At 52.3% G+C, this 12,600-nt stretch overlaps 1 protein-coding gene across 1 annotated transcript in view; it reads left to right on the top strand.

Annotated features, from left to right (window-relative positions):
* Positions 1–11,872, top strand: part of Smyd2 (SET and MYND domain containing 2) — a 41,251-nt gene extending 29,379 nt beyond the window's left edge. Inside the window, exons 6-12 of the mRNA XM_021167841.2 lie at positions 1,037–1,104; positions 3,636–3,738; positions 5,915–6,025; positions 7,128–7,248; positions 8,443–8,617; positions 10,220–10,328; positions 11,497–11,872. Coding sequence (XP_021023500.1) covers positions 1,037–1,104; positions 3,636–3,738; positions 5,915–6,025; positions 7,128–7,248; positions 8,443–8,617; positions 10,220–10,328; positions 11,497–11,577 — 768 coding nt within the window. The 3' untranslated portion in view covers positions 11,578–11,872. The remainder of the gene's footprint in view (positions 1–1,036; positions 1,105–3,635; positions 3,739–5,914; positions 6,026–7,127; positions 7,249–8,442; positions 8,618–10,219; positions 10,329–11,496) is intronic.
* The last annotated feature ends 728 nt before the right edge of the window (positions 11,873–12,600 follow it).

Below are 12,600 nucleotides of genomic sequence, written 5' to 3'. Positions count from 1 at the left end.
GTCCTTCTCTGTCAAGTGCCCTGCATGTTGTCACGCTTAGCACTGTGTGTGAAAAGAGACATCTCCAGAACTGTCGTGAATAGCCATCATTCTCAGCCTGTTCTCCTTGACTTAGTCCTCTGTGTGTGTGTGTGTGTGTGTGTGTGCGCACGGAGGAAGCCTCAGGTCACCTTGTATGTCCTTCCTCAAGAGCTGTCCACTTGGTGTCCTGAGATGGACCTGTCCTGGGTTCTGAGGCTCTCCAGTTAGGCCAGCCAGCCAGCCAAGGAGCTCCAGGAATCTGTCCGTCTCCACCTCTTCCATGCTGGGATTATAAGTGCACACTGCAGGGATCAAACTCAGGTCCCCATACTTGCAAGGCAAGCACCTTCTGCTGAGCCCTCTCCCCAGCCCAACTCTGACCACCGTTGACCCGCAGTGATCTCAAAGGCAAGAAAAGGACAGGGATCGATTTGGCTGAAGTCTCCTTGCCTTTGTCAGGGTTCTCCGTTCCTCTGCCCTCAGAGGAAGGGACCAGAGTCCATCTCACAGGTGAGGAGAGGCTTCCAAGTTACCACCTCAGCAACTGAGGTGGACATTGGGTTACAAGTTTCCTTTTCTAAGAGCGTATGATTGGGAGATGGGGTCTGTCTCTGTCTCTCTCTCTCTCTCTCACACACACACACACACACACACACACAACACTCCGTGGTCTCACTGGAGCTCTTCCCAGGAGGCAGCCTGACTTCCTGACACACGGACAAGGTTTCAGTCCCATAAGCCCCATCACAGGACCCCAGTGTGCCCAGGCCACTCTAACTCTGAGGAGCTCTCTGAGCGCACGGAGAGGAGCTTTGACCCAGCATGTCTGCTTCTCTCTGTTGATACACTAAGATGTGAGGTGAATTTTATTTGGACAAAGGATGCCTTGGCCACAGGAACACCTGCATGCCTTTGATGATTGGGGGTGGGGAATCTGTAACTGGAAGTTTCTCCCTCCTCCCCTTGCCACCCCTCATCTCCCCCCACCCACCCCCCACCCCCTGTTTCGCTGCAGGTGAACTGTAATGGCTTCACTATTGAAGATGAAGAGCTCTCCCATTTGGGATCGGCGATATTTCCTGAGTAGGTTAAGTCTGACTTCATTTCTTTCCCTTTGTACTTATTTAACACTAATTTGATTTTTTTTCTTTACATAACCCACCTGACTGTGTGTGGCAGACATGAAACTCCAAGTGAATTAAGACAGCTTTTTAATCTGTCAGATTTCAAAATATTTCCCCTCCACTTAAGGATCTGGAGGTGGCAGTTAGCAGAGCGGTGGCGGAGACATCCCGCCAGCCCCAGAGCTGTTGTGAAGAAGTATCAGTGCGGAGAAGCCTGTGGCTTGCTGGGAAGTGTGCTCTCTGCTGGGCTGCGGGTCTGGAGATCTTGTTTCTTATGCTCAAAGCGAGACATTAATTGCACATGCAAGGACTAACCGTGGTTTAGGTAGAGAATGTATGAACTCCTGCCCATCTACCTGTTTTGGAAAATACCAGTGGAGAGTGGCATCGTTTAGAGGGAGGCTAGGCTGAGATAGTAAACTAGAGAAAGTTTTCAAAGCATTATCGGGCATTTTCCCCCTCCTGATTTCTGGAATATCTGGGTAATTCCTGAAAGACCAGCGAGATCATGTGGAAATTCCAGAACAGTTGGTCCCTATTTCACAGGAGGAGCCAGGGAAACCTTTGTGCATCCTGAACAGATCCACACCATCATTCCACGATGCAGAGGGTGGGAGTGTTTGGGGTTCTGTTGAAGTCCCCTGGGGATGCCTGCTGCTCCTCACGTGCCATTCCATGTGCTAGTGCTGGGTGTTTGTGTCTGCTGCTGGGCTGCAGGCATCAGGGATGTCAGGAGAAGGGGGCCTGAGTGAGCAGACCCTGGCTTGGGCAGCTTTCTCCAGAGAGAGAAAAAGTACCGGTGTTGGCCCTTAGGCCAAGGTGAGGTCAGCTGCAGGCAGAACCGTGGAGAGGTCCAGAGTGCCTCTTGGCAGAGATTCTCATAGACTTTTGGGAAGAGAACAGAGAAAAGGACAGGCATGGGCTCTGCAAAGACAGCCCAGACAAGCCATTGAATTCTGCACTGTGGGCTGTTTATGAATGTCTGAGGATGTCTGGATTGGAGACCTCACCATGTCCCATGGCAGCCAAAAATGACAACTGTGGATCCTGAGCTGCCTGCCTGTTTGTTTTACTGCCATCCCCACTACCTCTGTTTAGAGAGACAGCCTAGCACTTTTCCAAGAAGGTCCTAGAAACCTGCTATTCCTTGCTTTTAACCTGCGCCTTTGGGAGCTTTGCGGAGCAGACATCCCAGCACCTGATGCCCTAAGCGTCCCTGTAGGAACCTAAGTAGGCTGTAGTATCAGGTAGAGACGTCCCTCCACAGGAATAAGAACAAGAACTGGCTACCGGTTCGTGCCAGGTGTGAAGCTCGTCACCCGCTCTGCTCAGCCCTCTAGCAGGCAGGATGGAGGAGGGTTGCGTCTTTCCAAGACACACCATGATGGGGCAGAAACCTTCAGTGGTCCTGGGACCCCTTTGTTTTGTTGTTTTGTTTTGGTTTTTTTTTTTTTTAAATCCTGAGGCAAGTAAGAGAAGGGTTCTAGTCTCTCATGGGCCAGGCAGTGCCAGTTTTCCCAGTGGTGACACGGACAGGCATGCCCAGGAGAGCATAAGCCCTGGTTTCTGGGCATTTTTAATTGGGGAAAAATCCTTTGGGACTGAAACCACATCAATGCGTGATTTCAAAGGCAGCATCTGTGAGATCAAGCACTTTCCCCTGTAGTTGAGAAATTTCTGTTCTCAGAACTTTGACCTTGAAATAATCAGAAAGCTCAAAGCACCTCACCTAGGCGAGTCTCTCTCCTGTCACTGTCCCTAAAAAGCAGACAGCAGCAGGAGCGGCCATGTCCCAATTTCCCAGATTTGGAGATTGAGGTGCCTCTCTGGGGCCCTAGGGGGTGGGAGGATCACAGCCCATCCTCCCCCAAGCAGATGGCATTTCTCAACATCTGAAAGGAACGTTTGAGAAATGATCCACTTAGACAAAAGGACAGCCCCTTTGTCTTGCACCTGTGTGTACGTGGGAGCACCCAGCTGCAGGCATTGTCTGTGAGTCTGTCTGTCCAGACGGAATACTTCGGATAGTTGTTATTCGTTTATAGCTAGAGATCAGATTTCATATTTGAGTATAGTGAAAAGAGTGCCATGCCAGCCATCGGAGCTGAGGATGTGGCTCGATAGGGTAGAGCGCTCACCTACCATGTATAGACCACTGGGTCTGGGCCCCAAAAGCGCATAAATTGGATGTGGTGACACATTGGAGGATCAAGCCTTCAAGGTCTTGGAGTGAATTTATAGTGAATTCTTAGACCAGTCAGGGCTACTGGTGACCCTGTCTTAAAAAAACAAAACAAAACGAAAAGGCTAGGTATTATTCTAAATGCTCAGTGAACATGCTCTCAGGGTAGTCTGAGCTGGCTCTCTATATACTTTTAACCGTCTTACACAGGCTCAGCTCCTCTTACTCACCAAACAGTAAGCAGTAAGTCACTTCAACAGCCAGCCCACGGCTTTCAGACAACTTGAGTTTTCACTTTTGATTGGCAGTGTTGCATTGATGAATCACAGCTGCTGCCCGAATGTCATTGTGACCTACAAAGGGACCCTGGCAGAAGTCAGAGCTGTACAGGAAATCCACCCAGGAGACGAGGTGAGAGTACAGCTAAACTGTCTGTTTTGGGGCCCTTTCTCGGTTACCTCCCAGATTTGGGACCTGGCTTGATGTTCCTTGCCAAATACATGGGTGCTTGTCATTTTCTTTGGCCAGATAGAAGCAAGAAATACATTTGAATTAAATTCTTTTTTTTTTTTCAAATTCATTGTTTTACTTTGCATGCTTGTATATGCACGCCTCTGGGGTTACAGCACCAAGTGGGTGCTGGGAATTAAACTGGGGACCTCTGTAAGAACAAATGCTCTTAACTTTGGCGCTCTCTCTCTAGCCTCCTGCAATGACGTTCTCATCTCATATTTTACAGTCTGGGTATCCCTGTTGTCAGACAATCGGCTAGTGAGTTCCATAACACCCCACAAAGCTCTAAAACATTGCTGCCTGTGTTCGTTACTGTTTTCGTGGTGATAAAATGCCCAACAGAAGCAGCAAGTCTGAGAATGGTCTCGCTCTGTGATACAGACCTGTCCAGCTGACAGTCGGTGTCAACGGCCAGTCAGTGTCAACTACCACAGCACTGGAACAGCCGGGCAGGAGCTAAAGAGGCACAGTCCACGAGGCCTGTCTTCCCGTTCCCCTTCTTAGAAGTGGCCAGTCACATGCCCAGATGAGGAAGCAGAGGCACTGTCAGGCAGGAGGCTCCATCAGCTTCCTTCCCTGCTGTAGGGGAGGTAGAGAGAGCCACATTCTTTACCACCTGTTCCCTGAACCACTTCTCTTGTCTGTTGCTGTGTGTGACTATGCTTTCTGGGTTAAGTTTTGAACCCGCAATGCTGTTTTGAAGGACGTGTCTGAATACTTAAAACTTTAAGTAGAATTCCCAGTGCTATGTGACGCAAGCTTTGATTTCTCTGGAAGGTTTTTTAGCAGTTCACAGCTGGCATTCAAGCCTCCTTCCACCCCATCTCTAAATCCAGCATGAGGTGGGGATCCAGTGTGGAGCCAGGATGTTGAGGGTCTTGACCGGGTTTGTGGAGATGACCTTGAGGCCTCTTTTAAACTTGAAATGGCCAGGCTGGTAGACTACCTAGAGAGGCTAATGACCTGGACAGGCTGTTTGAGCCTTGAGTGGTGCAGCTGGGGTGGCCTTTGTCGCCATCTTCTGGAGGCTCTTGTTGGTTGCATTGTGTACCTGTCCAGGGAAGGGTAGATGGGTGCTTCTCTGTCTTGGCTGACACGGATTGTTCACGTAACTTCAGTTTGGGGAAGTTGGTCCTTCCTGGGTTATTCGCCCTCTAGATTCCTGGCATTAGATGGAACCAACATATGCCCCAGGCTTGCTTCTTGAGTCAGGAGTCACTTACTACCACAGCACCTAGCCCTGTACTGATGTCCCCAACTGCCTGGCTGGCCCATGGATCCTGCCAGGCTGGTGACTTTCAGACAGTGCCTGGTTGTGTGGGATGCAGGCATCCCTGTCCCCATGAATAGGTGATGGATACTGCCACATGTGTCCAAGGATAGCTATAAAGTCCCTCTAGCACAAACTCATAAATGCATTTAAAATATTATGACGTCTTTGTAATTTTTTTTAAAAACTCGATTGTATGCTTCTCAAGTGAGAGCTATATACATAAAGGCATCATACTGCATTGTCAAAATGTTGTGCATACCCAGAAGGGCTGGTGCTGCAGGTCTTCCTTCCAGACCTTTCTGTAAAAGGCAAAGCCAAGAGAACAATGGGACCCAGAGTGACTGCTTCTGTGTCCAATGGCCAGCAGGGTCACAGCTGCTGCTGTGCATCCTGGAAGCCATGTGTGCCACATGGCCCCGGAGCCACTCAGAGCTGCCCCAGCCTCCAGCCCTTGCTCAACCATGTGATGTCAGGAGGAAGGGTGAGCAGATCAGGGTGTCTAAGGCCCTGTTCTCCCCTGCGCATGCCCAGCCTTGGCCTGATCCTTGGTGAGGAAAGGTGAAGGGTCGTTCTTGCTTAGTTGTCAGTGTAGGGACTTAGCCTATAGACCTTCTGGTCACCTCAAGGAAATGAGCTCCACAGCCTCTCAGCCACAGTGAGCCATGTGACCATCAGTGTGACTGACCCTCAGTGGTGGCTCTGCTGGGCCTGTGGCCTCGCTCCTCCTTCAGAGGTTGGCAAAGCCGTGCTAGAGGTAGGAACTGCGTTCCCTATTGCAGACCTCTGGCTCTCACCCCCCAGGTGTTCACCAGCTATATCGACCTGCTATATCCAACAGAAGACAGGAATGACCGGCTAAGAGACTCCTATTTCTTTACCTGTGAGTGCCGGGAGTGTACGACCAAGGATAAGGTCAGTTCACTGATGGGACAGAAGAGGGTCCCTGCTCCGAGCCCTCCCCAGCCTCCCCTGACCTGTCTCCCAACACAGCGGGTATTTTAATCCTTTTAACCCATGTGGTGTGACAAAGTCAGGCGGAGGGAATCCAGATAGACGAGGCCCTGCTGTGCCAGTGGGAGACCTGCTGGGTTCCCGTTTCTTAGAAAGTCACCTGAGCTGTGAAGATGGCCTCAGCAAAGTGCTGTCTCTGCAGGAGCCTGAGTTCAGTCTCCACAGCACATGCCAAAAAGACAGATAAGATGAAGTAAACTCACAATTCCAGCACTGTGGCGGGGAGGGGCTTGGGGAGGCCATAGGAACCTGCTTATGGGGTCCAGGCCACAGAGATAGTGTGTCTCAAAAAGCAAGGTGGGGGTGAGGAGATTGCTGGGGTGGGGTGCATATCTCCAGTGCCCATAAAAAAGGGCACATGTCACTCTGTGTCCCTGTAACCACAGTGCTGGAGTGAGTATGTATCGGGTGTAGAGAGAAGATTGTGGGGGTCTGGGGTTTACTGGTTACCAGTGTAGCTTCAGGTTCAGTGACAGGTGAGTGAGAGCACAGCGCACATGTTCTCCTCTGCCCTGCCTGGTTTTGCCAAGGCATGCCCCTGACACTCGTGCATGTGCGCAAAACCAAGGTGGATGGCACCTGAGGAATGACACCTCAAGCTGACCTCTGGCCTCCACTCAGGGAGGCACACACATGCACATGTACACACATACTCACAAAGTGCTTCCCAAAGAAATGGGAGGAGAAAGGCATCTGGGAGTCGGGCTCAGGCTTTTTGAACCTGTCACCAGGTCCTACACAGCACACTCTGTCGGTTTTCAGGGCCAGCCCTGCTCACTGCTCTGTCCTGACTGACAGACAGACATGGGCCCACAGAAAACAGAGTTGGGACCCTGCCTAGAGAAGACTGGTCAGAAACTCACCTTATGTTTTTATAAAAAGGGGAACAGAGTGTGGGGTTCCCCCTAGACCCAGAACCTCTGCATCTGTGGGGACACAGGGATGATTTGAGCAGCTCCCCCACCCCATGAGGGGGCGTCTCACACTGTGGTTTCCCCCTCAGGACAAAGCCAAGGTGGAAGTCCGGAAGCTCAGCAGCCCGCCGCAGGCAGAAGCCATCCGAGACATGGTCAGATACGCACGCAATGTCATCGAGGAGTTCCGGAGGGCCAAACACTACAAATATAACCTTTCTTTCTGTGTGGCCTGCCACGGGCACAGCACCGTGTCTCACTGACGGGGTGTGGTGGGACGCCGGGAAGAGAGAGTAGAGGGGAGGAGTAAAGTTTTGAAAGGAAGATGGTCTCCTGTGTGCTCGTGGGAAAACAGATGGCCCACAGCAGGGTGTTGGCTCTGCCAGGAGCGACTGTCCTCACTAGACTGAAGTGGTCAGGAGTGCCACATGGGGGAAGGCTACCTCCGGAGGAGCCATGTTGTTGATGTTTTAGTATAGGTAGGCACAGTGCTAAGAATGTTCCTCACCTCAGCCCCATCCACAGCACACTGGTAGTGGCCATTGCTACCAAGCCCATGAGGGAAGAGTTCCTTAGCTACACGGCCACGTCTCAGGGACACTGTTGTGGTGGCAGGACTAGGGTTTGGTCAGCAGAATCCGTGTTCTTCCACAGTACTGTGTTCTTAGGATTTGCATCCCAGAGGGCAGAAGAGGAAGCCTTTGTTTCCTTGCCCTGCTTCCCCCCACCCCCATCTTTCTGTCTTCTCTCATTATTAGGGATTGAACCTAAGGCCTTGCACATGCCCAGCATGTGCGTAGCAGGAGGATGGTAGGCTGGGCAGTAACTCAGGTGTTGCTTGAAGTCTTCAGGTTTTATTTTGAAACATGTCGTGTTTACAGGGCATGGTCCAGGCTGATAGTGAACACCTTCCACAGCCCAGGCAGGCTTTGAACTTGAGTTCCTAACTCCTTGGCCTCCTGAACAGCCAGAGTGGCAGCCTGCACCCTGAGGCCCTTGAGGCACATTGCTTCCTAATGCAAGAAACCTCTTGGGAGCCTGGGCTAGGGTTGCTCTCTGTACTTGGAAAATGTTTCTGTGCCGGCACAGCTTCCTCACGTGAGGTACTGGGTTGCTCAGGCCCCCAGCCTGGATGAGGATTTGAATTTAGCGAAGATGAAGGACTCCATCCTAGCTGTTGGTCCGTCCGCAGGGCCAAGAAGGCCTCTCTTTGTGTTTCCCTAGTTTGTTTCTTCAAGGGAATTTTGATTCCCTTGACTTCATTTTCCCCATCAATACTTTACCCTGGAGGGAGGGAGGGAGGGGGGAGGGGTGGGTAGAGGGGAGGAGATGGCCCAGCCTGCCCCTGCCTGGGATGCCCCACCCCACCTGGGATGCTGCCTGTTTTCCTTGACGCTTCAGCACCCCCTAGTGAGCTGCTGGAGATCTGCGAGCTTAGCCAGGAGAAGATGAGCTCCGTGTTTGAGGACAGCAATGTGTACATGCTGCACATGATGTACCAGGCCATGGGCGTCTGCCTGTACATGCAGGACTGGGAGGGAGCCCTGAAATACGGGCAGAAGATCATTAAGCCGTACAGGTGAGCGTCGGGCGGAACTGGGTGGCTTGCTCGGGGTGGGCACATCTGCATGCAGGTCCTGGGCTTCTCCCCACCAAGCTGGCCTCCTCTGTCCTGCCAGGGAGCTCCCTCCTGAGGCACAGTGTCACAGGCTACCCACAGAAGTCAGTCAGTCGTTCACATCTGTGCCACCTGCTTCTTCTGTGTTAAGTGACACTTTAGACCTGGTGAGTGGAGGCAGAGGGCGGGGGCTTCCCAAACCTCCTCCCACACACTGCCTGCTGCCTCTGCACACTGCAATCCCAGCTGCATTTCACCAGCCTCTAGGACTCACGGTCTGGCCGTGGCTACTGTCGTCTCCTGCTCAGTCAAATAAAACAAGATGAGATTCCCATTTGTAGAAATAATGGCTGAGCCAGAGAAATGGCCCATCTTAGCGGGTCACCAGACGTTAATGTGGGAGGTTGGAATGCACAGCACTGTCATCCTGTGTGGCCAGCCACTCGGAGGCTTAGACCCCTCACTGCAGAGCTCCCCAAGGCCTGCACATTAGGGGGATGAGCTATGGAGCAGTGTGAGCATTAGGCTGGAAGTCCCCTCCCCCAGAACATGCCTGGTGATCCTGGTGAGTCTAAGAGGACTGGAAACTTGCAGTGAGGTCGGCCCCCACATCCCCTGATCTCTGCCATCTGTTTACCCACTGTGCTCTGGATAGCCAGCAGGGGGAGCCAAAGAGGACACCAGGTGTTCAAACTTGCTCCTGGAATGAACCAAGTTGGAGACCTCTGACCTTTCCCTGGCCTGTAGAAGGATGGGGAAGTTCTCTGGCCTCAAACCTTCCTCTCAGAGAGGGACCCAGGCAGACAGCATCCCAGGCCTCAGATTTGTGGGGACGGTGGTCGGCGCTACACAACCCAAGGCTTCCTGTAGGCAGCACGCCTCCTCCTGCCTGGGAATTCTGTCTTCAGTCTTTGGGACAGAGTGTCAGCATAGACAGAATAGAGCACACTGGCCTGGAGGATGCACATTTTCCACATTTGCACACTCACTCACCCACAACGGCTGTATCCTGGGCTCTGGGCTCTGTTCCCAGAAAAATGGGTCGCTCTTGAGCAGACTCCATCAGGCAGACCTGAGTTTAAACCAGAGAGAAAACCTGAACTGGACACACAGTTCTGCTAGACAGCAGAGCAGAGTGAGAGCGAGAGCAAGACAGACAGACCAAGAAATCAGAGGGCTCAGGGTTTAGCAGACAGTTGGGTCCCTCAAATATATGTGAGTGTGCACATGCATGTGACCTGTCTGCCTAGTGGGAGGGAGGAGGCCTCTTTGCCGTCTGTGTGGAAGCAACATTTGCTCTGACATTTCCCTGGCGCCTTGGTCTGAGGACAGCTGAAACAGAGGAGTCTGGGTTAGGGCTGAAGTTGTGTTGATGCACGCTTCACGGTAAGCTTTCCCCATCAGCTTTGATGCAGCCTCATCCAAAAGGAAACGGTGGCGGGGCGTTCACAGTGCCTCTGATAGTGCACACTAGCCCACCACACACTCTACCCGGCACCGGGTGGGCTTTGGGGAGAGCCCGGCAGACTCTGACATGGTGACCTGCCATCTCTTCCTTCCCAGTAAACACTACCCCGTGTACTCCCTCAACGTGGCTTCCATGTGGCTAAAGCTGGGAAGACTGTACATGGGTCTGGAAAACAAAGCGGCCGGCGAGAAGGCCCTGAAGAAGGTACGTTTGGGGCTTAAGGCCGGGTGTCCAAGCAGTTAGTCAGGTCTGTTTCTCATGTGCCCTTGTGCCCTGGGAGGCCAGTGGCTGCAGAAGCTGAGGGTGACTTGCTGTGGACTCCCCTCTGGTCATGTCATCCTGGGGTGCTTTCAGCAGGTGGAGGTGGTACCCGATACTGAGCCTTACCCTTGGTCTAGCCCAGGCCCTCTGGATAGGAGTGCACGTAGCAAGAGGGCTGAGCTAGGATTGCTGTGAAAAGAGTTCTACTCTCCACTTGCCTGCCTCTTAGGACCGAGAGGCCAATACCTAGTCTAAAGTCAAAGGGTTGGATCTGGAGAGCCACTCAGTGTGACTGCGTGGCCTGGGGAAATTCTAAAATGAACTTAACCACCACCCCCCATTCATCAAAGCCAGTCATATTTACAGTATTGAGATAGCCTTTCCGAGTTACCTGAGGAGTCTAGGGTGTGTGGTGGTCCTTCATATAGGACCTTTGACGCTGGAAGCTTTAATCTCATCAGCCATGCTGGGACCGAAACACCTATGCAGAAAGTGCAGGGACTCCCACGAGTTTACCATCTATTGCGTGTGCCCGTGCTTGCTCGCATACAGGTGTGCTTATAAATATGGAGGCATGAAGACGACCTCCTGAGATATGGAATCTCCTTGTGTTTTACATGGACGGTAACAGCACAGTGTGACTTCAGAGTTGGTCTGTTGCTTCACTTTGTACAAATAAATAAATACTGCAGCCACAGACTAGCCCAGTCCCCACATCTCCCAAAGCGTCTGTGGAGATTAAAGGCCCAGGGTCCCACTAGGATAAAGTGTGAGCTGTGTGGTTTTCTGTTGATGTCACATCTGTTTTCTCAGTGACACCAGGGAAGAGCACCTGGTTAGGTCACCATTGGAATGCACCATGGCGTCCATAACGCCTAGGACAGTGGGTTCAGAGCGTGTGGGGACGACGTGAGCCCTTCTTTGTCTCTCCTGAGTATGTTTGCAGGGTGAGGAGGAGCCTGTGAGAGGTGGTTTGCCCGCCAGGCTCTGAAGCACTGACTGGCAGCATGCACCCCTGCTGGGCTGGGTGCTGTAGGCTGGGACTGTGGGACAGGCAGCAGCGATGTCAGATGTCGGGCTCATCCACCCCATGTCCTTTGCTCTGCCCTAGGCCATTGCCATCATGGAGGTAGCTCACGGCAAGGACCATCCATACATCTCTGAAATCAAGCAGGAGATTGAGAGCCACTGACTGCACCCCAGCTTTCCGTCTGCAACCTCACTCACAGGACTTGAATATTTCCGACCTCACGGGTCACCCCAGCCCTCTGCAAAGCCTTGCCGTGCTATGTTTCAGGTTCACGTTCAGCTCTGACCTTAAGTTCATTTCCAGTGCTTGCCTTCTCTCCAAGGGCCATGGCATGAGCTCACAGAATATATATTTTGGGCAGACTGAGCTTTAAAGATGTAACGATTTTTCCCTCTGTGCCTGTAGGAATGCTCTGTGGAGCTGACCGAGGAAGAAAATAAAAGAGCCAGTCATTGAAGCCTTGGTTTCTGGATGTCTATGAGGATGCTGTGGGTGGGGGCGGTCCTCAAGCCCCGTTCTCTGCCCGGGAGTGGGTTAGTCATCTTCCATCTGCAGTTATTGTCACAGAACAGTGACTGGAGGAAGACAGCAGGCAGGAGGGAAGGTGCAGGGCGAGGTCACTGGCCTGGGCGCACCTCCCTGGCACTGGACTTGGCCTCTCGCAGGCTTCCCCTTGGAACCTTCTGGAAACGCTTGGCTGAGCTTTGTCTTCCTGACACCTCCCCTCTCCTTCTGGGGACGATTCCCTGTGTGGTTCTCTCCTGGAAAGGCTCCAGGGTAAGCTTGAGAAGGGGAAAAAAATTTTCCTTACCAACCATGTGTTGTGAGCAAACACTGGTCTCTACCCCCCACGCCTGCAGGAACCAGCTCCTTCCAGTCTGGCAGGCTGGACAGCAGTGGCCTGGAGCTCTTCATCGGCAGTCCCTAAGCTGAGGAGCCGCTGCCCCCAGGGCAGGGATGGTTCTTGTAGGAAAGTCTCTGTACTCCACAGAGAGAGCGACTTCCCCACAAGGTGACAAGTCATACTTAATGGGACCCTCTGCTTGTCTGTGATGCCACAGTAATGGAAGAACCCTCTGCATGTCTATGATGTCACCATAACCATAATGGAGGTCCCTCTGCTTGTCTGTGATGTCACCATAATGGAGGGTCTCCCTACTTATCTGTGATGTCACTGTAATGGAG

Source organism: Mus caroli, chromosome 1 (genome assembly GCF_900094665.2).
Source record: "Mus caroli chromosome 1, CAROLI_EIJ_v1.1, whole genome shotgun sequence".
Classification (NCBI taxonomy): domain Eukaryota; kingdom Metazoa; phylum Chordata; class Mammalia; order Rodentia; family Muridae; genus Mus; species Mus caroli.
This window is presented reverse-complemented; position numbering and strand designations above follow the sequence as displayed.